At 42.8% G+C, this 18419-nt stretch overlaps 1 protein-coding gene across 1 annotated transcript in view; it reads right to left on the minus strand.

The window, feature by feature from the left end:
• Positions 1-14089, minus strand: part of Ostm1 (osteoclastogenesis associated transmembrane protein 1) — a 51255-nt gene extending 37166 nt beyond the window's left edge. The window contains exons 1-2 of the mRNA XM_008850314.3: positions 13599-14089; positions 3219-3333 (exon numbers count right to left, since the gene is read on the minus strand). Coding sequence (XP_008848536.1) covers positions 3219-3333; positions 13599-14006 — 523 coding nt within the window. The 5' untranslated portion in view covers positions 14007-14089. The remainder of the gene's footprint in view (positions 1-3218; positions 3334-13598) is intronic.
• Positions 14090-18419: the final 4330 nt, after the last annotated feature.

Raw genomic sequence — 18419 nt, forward strand, 5'->3', positions numbered from 1 at the left:
GAAAGAAAGAGAGAGAAACATGAGGCTAAAAAACATCTTGGCACTGTGGTACATACCTGGAAGTTCAAGCCCAGTCTGGGCAAGATAGCAAGACCCTTTCTCAAAATATAAATAAACAAGCATGCACCTGTATAGAATGTTTACCATGAATGTAGAGTGCAAGGCTGGAAGCTGCTCTTGATAGCTGAGTGCTAAATGTTAAGTGCTAAGTGAGTACTGCAGACTACAAACACCGGGCACTTAGTCTAACCTAAGTGTATCTTAGTATTTTCTTCAATAATAAGCTAAGTAGCATACTATAACATTTTTTTATTTTATAAGCTTTTAAGTTTTTCAGTCTTTTGACTCCCTTATAATATTTAGCTACACACACACACACGCACGCACACACCAGCTGAACTGAGATGACCAACTGAAACCCCTCTGGGTTTATTCTAGACTCCTCACCTGCTGTTCACGTATGCACTCACCTTCTCGTTCTGCCTCACAGGTTTATGTGAAAATTCACATGGGACACAGGATAAAAGAAACATAACTTGAGACATTTTATTTCATTCAATTACAGGCTTATTCCCTTACTTAGTTCCCCGTTCTTTTCTTCCTTCAAATTCCTTTTCTCGTGTTCCCAATCTCTCACTACACTTTAAGACAAGCAAGAATGCTTTAAGACATTTTGTTAAATTTCTTTAAACTCTCTGAATTCTTTAAAAATTTCAGAAATTTTTCATGCTATCTTTACAAAGCAGTTTTGCACAGAGCATGATCAGGAGTGCCTACATACAATTTGGAAAAGATTCTAATTAAAATGTACATTAGAATGCCAAGTACCAGGGAAATAGGAAGCAACTAAGAAATTTAAGGAATTAACCTAAGACCACAAACAACAAACAAAAAAGAATATTGCAGAATACAGGGGAAAAAAAGGAAAGAAATTTAAGGAGTATAAAATTTATAAAACTTTTAATTCCATTTAAAATACAGAATAGAAATTATAAAGTTTTTTAATACATACTCCTGGAAAACAGTCAAGCCCCCTGTACACAGTGAGTTTGAGGCCTGCCTGAGTTACATAAGACCCCTCCACAAGCAAACAAACAAACAAAAATCCAACTTAAAAATAGTTATACATTTCTGGGAGTGGTGGCGCACACCTTTAATCCCAGCACTGGGAGGCAGAGGCAGGCAGAGGCAGGCAGATCTCTGTGAGTTCAAGGCCAGCCTGGTCTACCAGGCCAACTGGAGCTATAAGGAGACCCTGTCTCAAAAAGATTAAAAAGAAAAAAAAAAAAAAAAAAAAAAAGGTTCTACATTATATGCCAGGTGTGGTGGTACACACTTTTAATCCCAACACTTGGGAAGCAGAGGCAGGAGGATATGTGTGAGATCAAGGCCGCCCTGGTCTACATAATGCGTTCCCAGCCAGCTGGGGAACCATGTTCAAAAAATAAAAAAATTTTTGTTTCTTTTATTTTTACTTTATTATTTATTTATTTGTTTGTTCGTTTGCTTATTTATTTAATTATTGGTCTTTTTGAGAGTGCTGGGATTAAAGGCATACACCACCATGCCCAGCTTAAAATTTTGTATGTTTCCAAAAACTTTCTTCAATCACATTTATAGAAGGAATTTTCACACAAAAAGGTAAAGTTTGAGAGGCTGTGGAGCCTTTAAGCGATGGGGCCTGGCTGACAGAAGCAGGGTGTTAGGGGCTGGCTTTTGTAGGTTACAGGCAGCTGCATGGCTCTGCTTCCAGTCTAGGACTACGTGATGACCTGCCACTTCACATTCCAGCTGCTACAGGCAAAGCCACTCCTGCTGTCCCTTCCTCCAGATGAACTGAAACTCTGCAACTGTGAACTAAAATAAACCTTTTGGGGGCTGAAGAGAAGGGGTCAGTGGTAAGAACACTGGCTGCTCTTGGAGAGGACCCAGGTTCAATTCCCAGCACCACATGGCAGCTAATAACTATCTGTTACTCTAGTTCTAGGGGAATCCAACACCCTCTTCTGACCTCTGCAGGCGTTACATGAACATGGGTGCACTTACATACATGCATACATTACATTATGCAATACACATAAATTTTTCTCTTATTGGTTGTTCCTGTCAGGTATTCTGTCACAGCAATGGAAGTGACTAACACATCTGCTACTTCTTGCTGCCTTTAGTACTGCACATGCATTGTTAATGCCCAAGATAGTCTAGTATATATAACCTTTTCTTTTTAAATGTTTTCATTAATTCTTTGAGAGTTTCATACATGCATACAATATATCATGACCATATTTATCCCTCACTCCTCCCCTAGCCTCTCCCAGATCTACGACCCACCATAAAGTCCATTCCCAACTTACATCCTCTTTTTCTATTAACCCACTGAGTCCAACTTGTGTTGACCATATAGGCATCAGTACTGGACCATCCACTGAAGCATGGTCAACCTACCAGAGGGCCACACCCTTAAAGTAAACTGACTCTCACTCCCCTAGCAGCCATCAACTGTCAATAGCTCCTCAGCCAGGGTTGGGGGCTCATGAGCCTAGGTCCAAAAAGTATCTCTTTGACCAGGTCATTTCAAGCACTCCCAGGTAGATTTATTTTCTTCTTCCAAAGACTTTGCAACTTTATTAAAGTATTTACTTTTTCCCCCTAAGTTATATTTGGAACTATACCTTTCTCTCTGAGTTAGAGAAGCTGAAAAGTAAGAACTGCTTAGGACATGGTTGGTATTCAAGACACATTTAAATTGAAATATTGATTTTAATTTTTCCAAAGAATAGCTTCAAATAGGTATCACTTTATTACACAACAATACATGAACCTGCAAAGCCATAGAAGAGATAATCTTCTTCCTCTCACTTGACAGATTATAAATATTACATTATATTAACCAGTTAATATAAGTTCTGATAATTTACAGATGAAGAAACGAAAGGTTCCAAAAGACAAAATTAATTGTCCCAAACCTGACAGCTAGTAAGCAGCAGAGGTTAACTCAAATCCATGTCTGACTGATGTCAGGGCTCTGTGATCTGTCCTACTTCCACTGCCAGGATTTGCCCAAATAGTAACCACTAATGTATTCAGATGTTAATAACAATTTACAAACTTAGTGACAAATACTATCTGGTTTCAGTGATCTGCAGCTCACTACAGTACAATCTAGTACCTATACTACTGAACCACAACTGCAGCTCAAAAACGGAAGCCTCACTTACTTGCACAGTTCGCCTCCTGCCATGTGGTATTGAAAAACTCCGAGAGCATCACAACTACCTGCATCCTGTCTGCCATCAGGAGACTTCTGGCACAACTCTGACTCTCGGAAGTATTCTGTAACAAAAAAGTAGAAAGATTCAATCTGAGTATTTTTAGACTTTCCAAATAACTTGAGGTTAAAAAAAAAAGTCATAAAGATTAAAATTTTATGAACCACTTAAGATTCTGTCTGATATGATCAGATAATGACAACAGTAACAATAAAAAGTCAATAAAGCAATTAACTAACATTTATTGTCACAGGGTTCATTTGCAAGGGAAGAAATTGTTTGCTTCTTAAACAGTATTTGGTTTTTGTTTTGTTTTGTTTTGTTTGAGACAGGGTCTCCCTGTAGCCCCAGCTGACCTGGAGCTCACTAGGTAGATGAGGCTGGCCTCAAACTCACAGAGATCTGCATACCCCTGCCTCCCAAGTGCTGGGATTAAAGGCATGTGCTACCATGCATGGCATAAGTATTTGTTTTTAAAGTACAATTTCAACTTCTTTTTTTTCCTTTCTGTTTTAATTTCAACTTCTTAAGTCCAAGTTTCCTGTGTGGCACAGTTTCTCACTTTTTATGCAGAGGAAAATGACAGAACATGATAGTTTAGTTTGGTTTTCACTTTTGCTTCCTCTCCATTGTCTATATTTTTCTACAGTCAACATGTTATTTACAAAGTATTTTTAAACTGTGAATGATCACAAATCATTTGGTTTCTTCTTTCAGACAATTTTTTGTTCAAATTCTTATATTCTATAAGAAAAGTCGGTGACCCATTCTAGTTGTACCAAAAAGTTTGTACTTGAATAGAAAAACATACTTTCCACAGACCTTTTAATCATGAAAGAAACTCATGCTATGCAAGTAAGAAATCCAAGTTCTTTTTTTTTTTTTTCCTTCAGTCTTTTTGAGATAGAGTCTCCCTGTAGCTGCCTGGAACTCCCTCTGTAGATCACTATGTAGATGAGACTGGCCTTGAACTCACAGAGATCCCCCTCTGCCTCCCGAGTGCTGAGATTAAAGGTATGCACCACCATGCCCGGCAAATCCAAGTTCTTAAATGTCTCGAACCTTACCTATTTCCTTTCCGTGTTGCCTGCTGCAAGATACTAGGTTCTGATGACTTTCATTCTTTGAAAGCTATTTAACTCCTATTTATTAGGCACTACAAGAATTCTGGAGTTTTAAGGATATGAAAGTGTGAGAGAAAGCCATCAAAACTGTGGCTTCCAGAACCTGCCTACAAATACATAGACAAGGAATGACACACTCTGACACGGGAATGCCAGAGAACTAATCAGTCTATGGAGTAATAATAAAGAAAAGACAGAGGGAAGGAAGAATTCCTGCTTTAAAAGAGCATGTCATTCATTTGGGAAGCTCAGCCTCTTTGTACAGATCATTAAAAGATGCATCTAAAACTGTGCTTGCTTTTATATACATAAGTACACACATACATACATATCTATACTAATATATAGATATAAATATATTTGACACAGGGTCTCACTGTGCAGACAAGGCTGGCCTTGTACTCAGAGATTTGCCTGCCTCTGCCTCCTCAGTGCTTGGATTAAAGGTGTGTGCCACTATACCTGGCTTTGCTCTTTTTATTTTTTAAATAATTAATTTTGGGGGGTCTTTTTTGACAGGGTCTTCCTGTAGCCCCAGCTGGCCTGGAATGCAATATGTAGACCAGGCTGGTCTTGAACTTACAGATTCACTTGTCTCTGCCTTGAGAGTGCTAGGATTAAAGGCACGCACCACCATGTCCAGCTTTTATTTTTATTTTTAAAATATTTATTTGTTGTGTGCATGTGGCTTCAGAGGACAACCTATAGGAGTCAGTTCTCTCCTGTCACCAGGCAGGTCCCTGGGATCAAACTCAGGTTATCAGGCTTGATGACAAATGTCCTTCCCACTGAATGCTCTTGGGACCCTGGGTGCCTGCTTTTAAATAGTAACATTTCTTTAGTTCCTTTCTTGGAACTGCTTTCATGGAAAATTTTTTAAAATCTCATTTTTCAGCCGGGCATGGTAGTGCACACCTTTAATCCCAGCACTCAGGACGCAGAGGCAGGCAGATCCCTGTGAGTTGAAGGCCAGCCAGGTCTACATAATGAGTTCCAGGCCAGCTGGGGCAAAAAAAAAAGAAAAAGAAAAAAATCTTATTTTTTGTTTGTGTATGCGTATGTGTATGTATGTGTATCTAAGTGTGGGGTGTATTTGGGGTATGCAGTTGCGTGTACACAGGTGCATTTGTGCAGAGGCCAAAGAAGGACGCCAAACATCCTGCCCTATCACTCTGTCTTATTCCCTTAATACAGGGTCTCTGATCGAACCCGAAGCGAGGCTGCTGAATGGTGACCAACAAACATCAGCAGTCTTCTATATTACTCCCCATGATGGTGCGGTTATAGATGCACACAGCCATATCTGGGTTTTTACCTGCATGCCAAGGATTTGAACTCCGGTCCTCACGCTTGTGCAGCCAACACTCTTATCACTAAGCATCTCTTCAGCTCTTCTTTACTCTTTTGTTCTTGTTATTTGTGTGTTGCTCGGGATCAAACACAGGACCTCATGCATACTAGGCAACTGCTCAAACACTCAACTACGACCTCAGACCCATAATTTTTTTTTATTTTTTGAGACAGGATCTTGCTGTGTAGCCCTAAGCTAACCTCAAACTTGTGATTCTCTTGCGTCAACCTCCCAAGTGTTGACACTGCAAGTAGGCACCTTTATGTCTGCCTCCTTTATTAATTCTTAAGTGGAACTTGGCCAAGGAATCAGACAGGCCTGGGTTATGATGATCCAGGGCAGCTGGCCTAACTTCTCTAGAAGTCAATTTCATACTCAAAGGTCCTACAATTACTATACCAAATGAAATAATGCATGTTCATCAATGAGCACAATGCCTGGAGCATAGAAACTGATAAATGGTATTTCATCTAACTACCCTGCTGCCAACCCAAAGAGCTCTAGGAACATATATTTGGCTAAGTGTTAAATTGCAGTTAAATTGCATCTTCCTGCGTAGTTGACTGGCTACTTCAAAAATAACTACAGAGCCAGCAAGATGACTCAGAGGGTAAAGTTCTTGCTGTCAAGCCTAATGACTGGTGTTCAATTCCTGGATCCCACAGTGAAAGGAGAGAGTTGACCTGCAAGTTGTCCTCTGACCTCCACATACAGCCCATGGCATGTACACACACAATAAATAAATGCAATTTTTAAAAATCACTACAGTAAGCTGGGCATGGTGGTGTAGGCCTTTAATCCAAGCACTGGGAGGAAGAGGCAGGCAGATCCCTGTGAGTTCCAGGCCACCCTGGTCTACATAGAGAGTTCCAGGCTAGCTGAGGCTACAGAGAGACCGTCTCAAAAAGACCTGAAAAAAAAAATCACTGCTATATTACTCTGTATGTGGTAATTAATTCAGTTGAGGAATATATCCATGTAGTTGGGAGAAGTTGGGAGAATTTGGAAAGAGTTCATGAAGAAAAGCAGGATATGAACTAAGTCCTTTATTGGGAAAGGAAAAAGAACTCTAAGATAGAGTAAAATGGTCACTGGGTGAAAGTGGGGGTGACTGTGGTATGCAGGCACTGCAGTAGGCCATAGCAGCCAAGGCAGCAGATGCCCCCATGAAATGAGCATCATTAGAAGGGTAAGCTAGAGCAAGGTTGTGAGAGGTCCAAACAGCCAGATAATAGAAATGTTCTTTCTTTTGTTTTTTTAGGCAGTAGAATTTTCTTGAAGATTTTTCAGAAAGGTGATATGAAAAGCAGGTTTGGGGACCATACATATAAGTCATGCTATTTATAGAGTATGGAGGCAGGAAGACTAATTAGACCAGTTCCATAGTGTAGGTCTGAGGAAAAGATGCAGACAAAGTAGGGATGGGAAGAAGTGATGAACAGCCCACTGATGATATTTATTGAGTACATGATTCTCAGTGGTCCAAGAGCATTAGCCCACTTACTCCTCAACTCTATAAAATAGGTAGTGTTATCCTTCTGAATTCAAAGTCCCTTCTACTGCATGACCTTCAGTAAGCTAGTTAACCTCTCTGAGACCTGGCTCCTTTTTAAAAATGTATTTCTTTTTATTTTATGTGTATAAGTGTTTTGCTTGTATGTGTGTAAATGCACCATGTCATGAAATGCCTGTGGAGGCTACAAAAAGGCATCAGATCTCCTGGAACTGGAGTTATTGACAGTTGTTAGCCACCATGTAGGTGCTGGGAACCAAACTTGGGTCCTCTGCAAAAGCAGTGCTCTTAACCACTGAGCCATCTCTCTAGCCCGAGGCTTTGTTTCTTAAAACACAAAATCCCAGGGGCTGGAGAGTTGGCTCAGAGGTTAAGAGCACTGACTGCTCTTGCAGAGGACCTGGGCTCAGTTCCCAGCACACATACGGCAGCTGACAACCACCTTAACTTGGGTTCCAGGGACTCCAACACCCTCTTCTGACCTTTGAGGGCACTGCACAACACGGGTGCACTTACACACATGCAGGCAAGACACTCATACACATAACAAACAAACACACACTGCTCCTTGATTTATACTTGGCTATATTAATACCCTAATCTGTCATAACCATCTGGCAGAAGCCTAGCCATCACCAGCACAAGCATCTACTTTCATCACAACAGCATCTAAGAAGATGGATGCAGTCACAAGAAAGATACACACAGGCAGATTTTTTTCCACAACATACCTCACTTAATTAATGCATGCTCTCTCCTCTTTAGAACCATTTCAAAGCTCCACACTCCCTGAACCATACAAACAATCCCATTCCTTACCCTCTATAGAAGACCCAGCCTCCTACTTGGCAGACAAAAGCCATCATGCTGACTTGCTTAACTCCCACCAAAGCTCCCCTATCCTCTGGTTACAGTGGAGAAAGTGCTTCTCTGTCAAAGGCTCATCATTCTGTGGATGCCGTAGATCCTGCTGACTTCATCTTCCCTAGTCATTGGCCCTGTCTACTTCTCTACTCATTCACCTCCACAAGGGCCTCACCTTCTCCAGAGGACCCTTTCCATCAGCACTGGGTACATGCCTGTAGTTCAAGTTACTAAGGAAGCTGATGCAAGAGGATCAATTGGGCCTAGCAGTTCAAAATCAATGACAACAAAATGAGACCTTGTCTCAAAAAACATACGAACAGGGTTGGGGATATAGTGCAGTAGTTGAGCACTTACTTAACATGCACAAAGCCCTAGGTTCAGTGTTCAAATCTGAACAGTTGTCTGGCTTCATTCTTCCCACTTCTTTGCCTTCCATTTCATATATAATCCACTCTAACCTTGGTGCCACTCCAAGCACTCCATCAAAGCCACTCGGGTTAGTGTCACCACTAACGCTAATGTTGATAGATGCACTTCCAACCTTCTCAGCAGGATTTGGCCTAAATAACCACATCTTCCCCGTCCTTGGTTTACAGAACACTACACTACACTCTCCTCATTTTCCTGATCTAATTCATCCTTCTCAGGCTCCTCTGACAGTTTATCCTCTATCTCAATCATCAACTCTTAGTCTTCTTACTCATCCATACCAGGTTTCAAGTGCTATACATATACAGTATTTCTAGTTAGGTGGCTCAAAACACCGAAAAATCAACTCATTTCTAAATTGACTTAATGATTTCTTACAAAATGGTTCCTCCCTCCATCTCAGTAAGTGGAAACTTATCCACTAAGCTGCAAATCATCAGTTGTTCTCCCTCACTCCCTACATCCAATTAACCAAGTCTGGTCTTTTCTACTTCCTAAAAGATCTGAAATCCACTCATTTCTCCCTATAGGATGGTGCCCTGTGGCTTAGTCACTACCACTTCAGTCTAATTCATCTCCCACCCTCCCCAGACCCAAGTTACCAATGTCAGATAAAAGCCAGGCAGGGATAGTCACAGGAAACACAGGAGGACTCCAGCAAAGCAGTTGATTTCTTAGGATTGCTGGTGGCTGGCAGCTCAGCTGGGGAGAGAAAGGCAACCAGCAGCCTTCTGACTGCTGAGAAAGTTCTTATGGGGGGTTGGGGAACGTGGAAGGTAGCAAAAATAATCATTACAGTCTCAAGGGAAGTAGCTTGAACTGAGACAGCTCTTACATCAGTGGGTCTGGGTGCAGGGACCTGTTTATCTTCCAAAATTATCTGGGGAGCAGCTTTGTGCTGAGCCAGCTCTAAATGTAGCTGTCTGGCCAGTTCCTGTTTTGCAAGGGGCCCTCATGGCCTGTCTTGTGAGGCTTTTTTACACTGGGAGAGGGTCATCTAGAGATCTGGACTCTAACAACCAAAATGACCTTATTTTCTTGGTCTTTTTGAGACAGGGTTTCCCTGTAGCCCAAGCTGGCATGGAACTTGGTATGTAGACCAGGCTGGCCTTGAACTCACATAGATCTGCCTGCCTCTGCTGAGATTAAAGGAGTGTGTCACCACGCCCAGCAGCATTTTCTTTTTTTATTACTGTGTATTCCTATTGAATTTTTATGCATTTCATACAATAAATCTTAATCATATTTAGACTCCCCCCTCCCAACCCACCCCCCCATAAACCTTCCCACCAGATTTCATGCATTCTGTCATATATGTTAAGGCTTATGAAGTCAAGCTTTTTTTTTTTTTGTCTTTTTAAGACAGGGTCTCCCTGCAGCTCCAGCTGCCTCGAACTCAAGCTTTTGTACCCAGATGTCCCCCAGTGCAAGTTCATCCACTGGTGTCTAGTCAGCCTATCTAACATCACTCCCTTAAAGGGCAACTCTCCCTCACCCAGCAGTAATCAGCTGCCAACAGTTCCTTGGCTGCAATGCATTTTCTAATCTCTAATGAAAGGCATAGGTTACTTTTACTACCTTCCCATTTTCACCCTCTAGTCCTAAGAATCTATACATTAATATACACTGAGTATGCCAAATACTCACCAGATATAGAATCGAAGTGACTGGTTCCTTCGAAAATATGTATCTATACATCCTTAGATACATCAATCTACCTACCTAAATGTTTTTTATGTATTTTTAGTTTATGTGTATGAATGTTTTGCTTGCATTTAAGTGCACTTGTGTGTACAGTGCTGGAGGAGGCCAGAGAGGGTGTTGGATCCTCTGGAACTGGCATTATGGACAGTCATTAGCCACAATGTGGGTACTGGGCACTGAATGCCAGTCTTCTGCAAGAGCAGCCAATGCTCTTAACCTCTGCACCATCTTTCTAACCCCTACTTACCTAAATTTTAATTATTTTTATGTTATGTGTATGAGTGTATTGCCTGCATGCATGTAAGTGCACCTGTATCATGCAGTGCCCAAGGAAGCCAGAAAAGGGTATTGGATCCCCTGGAACTGGAGTTATGGATGGTTGTTAGATGCCATGTGGGTGTTGGGAATCAAATCCAGGTCCTCTGCAAAAGCAGCCAGTACTCTTAAACCACCTAGTAATCTCTCTAACCCCTACCTACATTTTAAATAAATCAAATACACTAGAATAGAGCTTATCAACTCAGGATTTGAGGGGGCTAAAGTAGCCTTAAAACCACTTGATGATGCTGAATGGCTCAATAAAACCATGTCTCTATCAGACTGAAAGTATGACTAAGAAAAAAGCAATCCATCAGTTCTGCCATTCAGGCTTCACAAACCACTGTGTTCTTCACCATGAGACTACAAAACTGTGTGTTCCTTGTCCAAGTAAATCCAAGAGGAAATATCAAAACAGGATTCTCATTATATAATGCCATTAAATTAACCGCCAACCCCAAGCTTGCCAGCTTCTACCTTTGATGATTTCACTCTCTCCTTGCTATATTCCTGCCCTCTCTGAATCAATCCTAAAGGAGATGAGAAGGACGCCCTGTTCAAAATGCAGCTTGTGGATTTCCTCTGATTAATGAACCCAGGCTTGTTCTGTTCCCCCTTTAATGAAGCATCGCCTTCATCCTTTTGCTCTAAACTGTCACTGTATAATGAATAATCACACACTGAGTGATATTTTCTCTCTGTTTTTCCTTTATATTGGTTTCTTCTACTTTTACAACTTCGCTGATAGGTTAAGTCCTGGACCTTATCTGCCTTTTTCTTCTCTATTCTTTTTACCAACTCTATACTCAAGAAAACTAGTAAGTGCCTGTTAACTAAACTAATTTGAATAAAACATAGTTTCAGCACTTGAGAAGTAGAAGCAGGAGAATCAGGAGTTCAAGATCATCCTCTGCTACATAGAGTATTCAAGGCCAGCTTGGGCTACACCTTGTCTCAAATACATAAACTAATTAAATTAAAATAAAAATAGAATTACGTCAGGTGTGGTGGGGCATGCCTTTAGTCTCAGCATTAGGGAAGAAGCAGGTGGATCTACAGGTGACTTTCAGAACAGCTGGGGCCATAGGAAGACCCTGCCTCAAAAAGGAAAAAATTAATTTTCAAAAATTAAAAAATAGTAACCATCTTGAAAACTAGCTCTTTATAGAGCTGGATGTGGTGGCGCACACCTTTAATCTGAGGCAGAGGCAGGTGGATCTCTGTGAGTTCTAGGCCAGCTGGGGCTACAGGGAGACCCTGTCTTAAGGAAAAAAAAATCTCCCCAAGACTAAGTTTAGATTGAAGGCTACAGTTGTACCATGGAATTTATTTAATGCAAATGAACCCCCATTTATGTAAATAACAAGGTTTCTGTGAAGTGATATTAGGCTGGTTTAAAACAAGTTGCAGCTATAAACAAGTTTCTATTTAGTCAAATCAGCTATAACTCATAGTCACTCAACGCAGATTTTCAGGATACTGATCCCCTCAGTACAAAAGGAACTTTCCCACTCCCAACCTCAGTGTCACTATTGGCATCCTCGTGATTCTCACCAGCCCTAACACTAATTAATTCTTTCCTACTTCATACCCTCTACAGTACTCAGAGGCAGGGACTGAGTCTTCCTCTTTTTACCCATTTTAATTAAATCTTTCACACTACCTACCACATGACCAGAAAAGCTCTCAAGACACCAAGAATGGAAGGCAGACTGACCATATCCTCAAATTTTAGCTCCCACTGACTAGGAGCTATTATTTTGTATTTTCTACCACCTCCCTCTACCCCCACGTTACAGGTGAGAAAACAGGCACAGAGAATGTAGGTGACTCGCTCAGAGTACATCACTAATAAACAGGGTGGAACTGAACTCCTGGCCTGCTAGCTCCGGATTGTCTGACTCACTAAGACAACTCCCACAGAGCAACTCCCACAGGAAACAAGTAGGAGTTTTGTACCATTTTATAGAGGAGTAAACTGAGGTTTTGCAAAGATAATCAAGGTCACACTGCCAGAAACTGGTGGCTCTATGTCTGTCTGCAAAGTTCAAGTTCCTAACCACTGCTTTTTTAAAATATTTTGTTATTTTTTATTTTAGGCGTACGCGTGTATTGCCTGCATGTAGGTAAGCGCAACCGTGTCGTGCAATGCCCGCGGAGGACAGAAGAGGCTGTCGGATCCCCTGGAACTGGAGTTACGGACAGTTGTTAGGTGCCACATGGGTGCTGGGATTCGAACCTGGGTCTTCTGCAAGAACACCCAGTGTTCTAAACCGCTGAGCCATCTCTCCAGCCCCGGGAATTGGCTTCTGAACAGAAAGAATGCTCCTGAACATATTTTGCTGTCTTATGTCAGTCAGATTTTCTTTAAGGAGTAGAAGGAATGTTGCCATTTGGGACATTCTTTCTGGAGGATTCTCCTGGTGCCAATTTTGTCAGGCTGTTCAATGTCTGACTTACCAGGTGATTAGTGATTATTGTGTATAGGATTTCCCAGAGGAGCAGGTATCGTCTGACCTGCACATACTGGGCTTTGCTTGAATCGTGGTTAATGCCTTTCTAATGGAGACAAACTTAACTGGAGTTACGGACAGTTGTTAGGTGCCTAGAGGTGCTGGGATTCGAACCAGGGTCTTCTGCAAGAACAGTGTTCTTAACCGGGGCCATCTCCCCAGCCCCCACCACTAACAGTTTTGAAAGGGCCCTTTCTGGGAACTGCAAGTTAAGATGGGGAGTGGAGGAGGTGAAAAGGGAAGATAAGTTTAGGAGTGCTAGACCCCCGAGAAAGCCAGTCAAATCTAACTGCAAATACATACCACGAAGATTCCCGCTTACAGAATCCAGGGAGGCAAAAATCCAAACCCCTATCACCTATGTCACCCATTTTTCCGATTTCCCAACTCCACAGCCAGTTCAATCCCTTGCTTTTACGGCTGGTAAAAATGAAGCCCCAGAGATGATCATCACTACATCCTCTTTTTCCAGCCCCACGCCTCAGGTCCCGGGAGTGCCCTTCTACCCACCCCGACGGCTCGGCTGATGTTGTCCTTCTTGCTGGCGACCTGTTGGAAGAGCTGATGGCAGGTCTGGCAGAGGCGCACGGGCCGAGCGCTGCGCACCAGACACCCAGTGAGCTCGGCGCTGCTATTGGCGAAGTCCAGCAGCATCTCCCGGCACTCGGGATCCAGGTCGGGCAGGCCCGGGGGTAGCAGCGACGGCAGCCCCAGACCTCCGCCCTGCAGCAGAGACAGGGTCAAGTCCTCCACCTCCAGCAACTGCTGCTCCGACAGGAGGTCCGCAAAGCCTCGGCGCGGAGTGCTGCCGAAAGGGAGCGCGCACAGGGCCGGCCTCCACCACAGCAGCAGCAGCAGCGGCGGCAACCACCGCGGCCCTGCCCCCGTGCGCCGCGCCCGGGTCGGGTCCCAAGCCATCCCGGGTCCGCCAGCCCCAGGTCGCCGACCACTGCAGCTCCGCCCCGGGCCGGTACAGCACACAGCCGCGGCTTCCGGCTTCGGCCGGCGCAGGCCCAGAGTGGGGTCACGAGGTGCGCGCGTCACGGCCCCGCCCCATGAGCCGGCCGCGGCTAGCTGGAGCGCGCGATCCGAATCGGCGGCGGCGCGCCGGAGCAGAGATGCTGCTGCCACCCGGATGGCGGCGGCCGCCCAGCTGAGCATCCCTGCACCTGCCTCCTGCACGCCCTCCGCCCCAGGTTCTGGAGATCTGCGAAGTTCGTTCCCGTCGCTGGACCAATGACCTCCATGGTAAAATGACTGTCCAGTGAATTCCCAGAAAAAGCCCGTAGGCAGGGGGGTTTGTTTACCCGACAGCGGTTAGTATATTTTTCTTCATTCTCTTTGGCGAGTCGTAACATCTGTTGGCAGCTATTGGTTTTGGAGCTCGTGTCTTCCAGGATGGGCTTTATGTTTTTGTTTTGTTTGTTTGCTATGTTTTAAACACTAAACTGTCAACGACGGAGCTAAGGGACAGAATTACTGCTGGTGGAAATAATCCACGCCCACGTTAATAGGGTAGCAGCTGACGACTGTGGCTGGCTGTTGAACCCGTGTGATACGTGGCTATTGAGATTAAGGAACTAAGTTTTCAGTTTCATTTAATTTAAATGTAAATAGCCACATTTGACTGGTGGTAACTATACTGGACGCCCAACTGAGCAGAAATCAACAAGTTTGGAACTGAAGCAGAATTTGGATGACTCACGGTCAGTGTTAAAGCCTGGAAAAAACCTGCTCAACCTAACCACTTATCTAACATCATCTGACATGTCTAGTAAGCATTAAGCTCATGACTTAAAAAACCATTTTCTGAAGGTTCTTATACCTTTTAATGTTCTTCATTCCTAAGTTTGGTTGTGGTTGCTAAACTTTGTTTCGTTTTGTTTCCAATAAATTGAATAGTAGAATACTTGATTTGTGTAACAATAAGTCTATTTCCAAAAGAGAAAATAAGTTGTGTTAGGTTTTTCCAGTGTCATTTTGTAACTCTTAGGTCTTTCCCATTGGGGGACATATACATGTTTAACGTGTGTGTATATGTGTGATAATTGTATTGAACTTTACATATATACATATATGTATATAATATATATTAAGGCCTATAATATCAATTTTGTGTCCCCAATGCCCTTTGGTATGTGCCCATCCACTGGAGCCTGGTCAATCTACCAAGAGTCTCACCTTTCAATGAAACTGACTCTTCCCCCTCCCAGCAGCCATTGGTTGCCAGTACTTCCTCAAGTAGAGTTGGTGTTTTTTTTACCCAGTTCCCCACATCTATACTGCAATTTTATGTGGCTGGAGCTTATGTGGGACTTGGGCATGCTGTCACCACTGCTGTGACTTCATATAAGTAACTGCCCAGCTGTCTGGGAAACTATTTCCTCGTGGTTGTCCATCACATCTGGCTCTTACACAATCTTTCTGCCCACACCCCCCAACCCCCAGCCTCGGCAATGATCCCTGATTGGTGGGAGGCAGAAGTTTGATAAGTGTCCTATTCAGGATAAGCAGTCTGCAGCCCACATTAAACTTTTGTAGAAAGCAATATAATGTAACAAATATTACACATGCATATATTCTTGGGCCTACCAAATTCACTGCTACAAATTTATCTTGAACATACACTAATCTTGTATAGATACAATGATTCATTTCCATTTTGTTTGTAATAATAAAAGAATTGGTTAGAAAATCATGCTAAAGAAATCAGGGACTCTTTTCTCTTCGTTTCCTTTGCCTTTCCTTTTTTCCCCTTCCTTTAGTCCTAAATGTCAAGCAGAGCAGAGTATGCATCAGTGCTTGGGGGGCTAAGGTATCAGAGACCTGAAGACAGACAACAGAACACAGGTAAGGAGACATGGAGGAGGGAGGCAGCCAGCCTGATGAGTAGGGTAAAAGGTGTTTCCTCCAAGGGAGGGGGCTGCCGTAACTGAAAGATTTCTTACCCTCATAGCAAATAAGGAAGGAAGCCAGGCATGGTGGCACATGCCTTTAATCCCAGCACTCAGCACTTGGGGGCAGAAACAGGCAGATATCTGTTAGATCATCGAGGCCAGCCTGGTCTACATAGTGAGTTTCGGACCAGCTTCAGGGAGACCTGTCTCAAAAAAAAAAAAAAAAAAAAAAAAAAAAAAAAAAAGAAAGAAAGAAAGAATAATGGGTCTAGTTTCTCACTATCAGAAAAGGGTTACAAATAGGAAAAGAGAAACGAACTCTGGATTATAAGAAATAGTGCCAGTTTGGTGCTTAAAATACATAGAAGTAAATATAGATGTATGTATATATGTATATAATTTTTTTTCTTTTTGGAGACAGGTCTTATGTAGTCCAGGCTGACTTCCAACTCACTATGTAGTGAATTTGCTATGTGACAGAGGATGACCTTGAATGTCTAATCCTCCTGCCTCTACCCTTCAAGACCTAGGATCACAGGCATGCACCACTGTACCCAGTGTTTGTGGTACTGGGGACTGAACCCTGGGCCTGATTCATGCTAGACAAGCACTCTACCAACTGAGTTACATCACCAACCCATATGTGCACATATTTTGATATGTGTGTGTTTCTTCTGGCTCTGTTTACTAGGAAAACTTAGAGCAAAAGGACCCCAGTAATAATGAACACACGTATTACCCAGCTCTTGGCTTCTAAGTATCATTCTCCACTAACAGGAACCAGGAATCCTTACAGAAATTACTTCTTATGCCAATAGAGGATCCTGATCCTCTTGTGCCAAAAAATAAGAAAGTGGTCAAAGATTGATGGGGATGTCTCATAGGACAGCTTAAATAAGTTCCAAACTGATCTGAGACAACTCAGCATCAAAATAATCATTATTAAGGGGGCTGGAGAGATGGCTCAGCAGTTAAAATCACTGGAGAGAACCCAGATTCAGTTTCTAGCCACATGGCAGCTAATCCAGGGGATCCAATGCCCCCTTCAGGCTTCCATGGGCATGGCATGCAGATAGTGCAGCTACATGCATGTGGACAAAACACTCATCCACATAAATAAGAAATTTTTGAACAAAAAATAAATTTTAATCATTTTTAAAAGACTATATGCCATTACTGGGTGTGGTGGCACCTGCCTTTAGTCCCAGCAGAGGCAGGTGGGTCTCTGAGTTCAAGCCAGCCTGGTCTACATAGTGAGTTCCAGGCCAGCTCAGGCTACAGGGAGACCATGTCTCAAAAAGACCAAACAAACAGAGTATAAGCCATTGAATGCAACAGGAAACCATAAACTCATGGTGATATATTTAAATAATGAATAAATCAATAAAGAAGATATTTACATATTTTCAAAAATGCCTGCCACCCAAGTATTATTATTAATTACAATTACAAATAGAAGAAAGTAAACTTACAATGAAGAATTCTGTGAAACCTCATGTTCGTTAAATGAACAATATGAACATTGTTATACTAGAATGCATAGAAGTTGTGTTCTGGCTGGGGAGATGGCTCAGTGGGTAAAGCATTTGCCAAGCAAGGTTGGGGACCTGAGTTCAAATCCCAGGAAACCATGTAAAGTGGGAGCAGTAGCACATCTTTAATCCCAGAATTTCTGTCCTAGTTTGCTTTCTGTTGCTGTAATAAACACCATAACCAAAGGCAAACTGGGGAGGAAAGGGTTTATTATAGGCTTACACTTCCAGGTCCTAATCCTTCACTGAGGGAAGTCAGCACAGAAACTCAAGCAGGAACTGAATCAGAAACCATGGAGAATTTCTCCTTACTGGCTTTCTCTGGCTCATGCTTAGCCAGCTTTTGAAACAGAGTCTGGCCTCAAACTCACAGACATCTGCCTGTTTCTGCCTCCCCAGTGCTGGCACTAAAGGTGTGTGCCATCACACCCTGTTCAGCCAGCTTTCTTATATAACCCAGACCCACCTGCCCACAGATGGCACTGCCCACAGTAGGCTGGGTCCTCCTACCTCAATTAGCAATGAAGAAAATGCCACATGTGGGGCTGGAGGGATGGCTCAGTGGTTAAGAGCACTGGTGGCTCCTCTTGCAGAGGACACAGGTTCAATTACTAGCACCCACATGGTGGCTAGCAACTATCCATAACTCCAGTTCCAGGAGATCCGAAGCCCTCTTCTGACCTCTGCAGGCATTGCACGACACAGGTACACTTACATACAGGCAGGCAATATAGTCATACACATTTTTAAAAATAAATAAAATATTTTTATAAAAAAGAAAATGCCACACGGACATGACTACAGGACAATCTGATAGAGGAGATTCCTCAACTGAGGTTTCGTCTTAAGCCAGGCATGATGGTGCATGCGCCTTTAATCCCAGTGCTTGGGAGGCAGAGGCA

This window comes from Nannospalax galili, unplaced genomic scaffold, assembly GCF_000622305.1.
Source record: "Nannospalax galili isolate Female #2095 unplaced genomic scaffold, S.galili_v1.0 scaffold324, whole genome shotgun sequence".
Classification (NCBI taxonomy): domain Eukaryota; kingdom Metazoa; phylum Chordata; class Mammalia; order Rodentia; family Spalacidae; genus Nannospalax; species Nannospalax galili.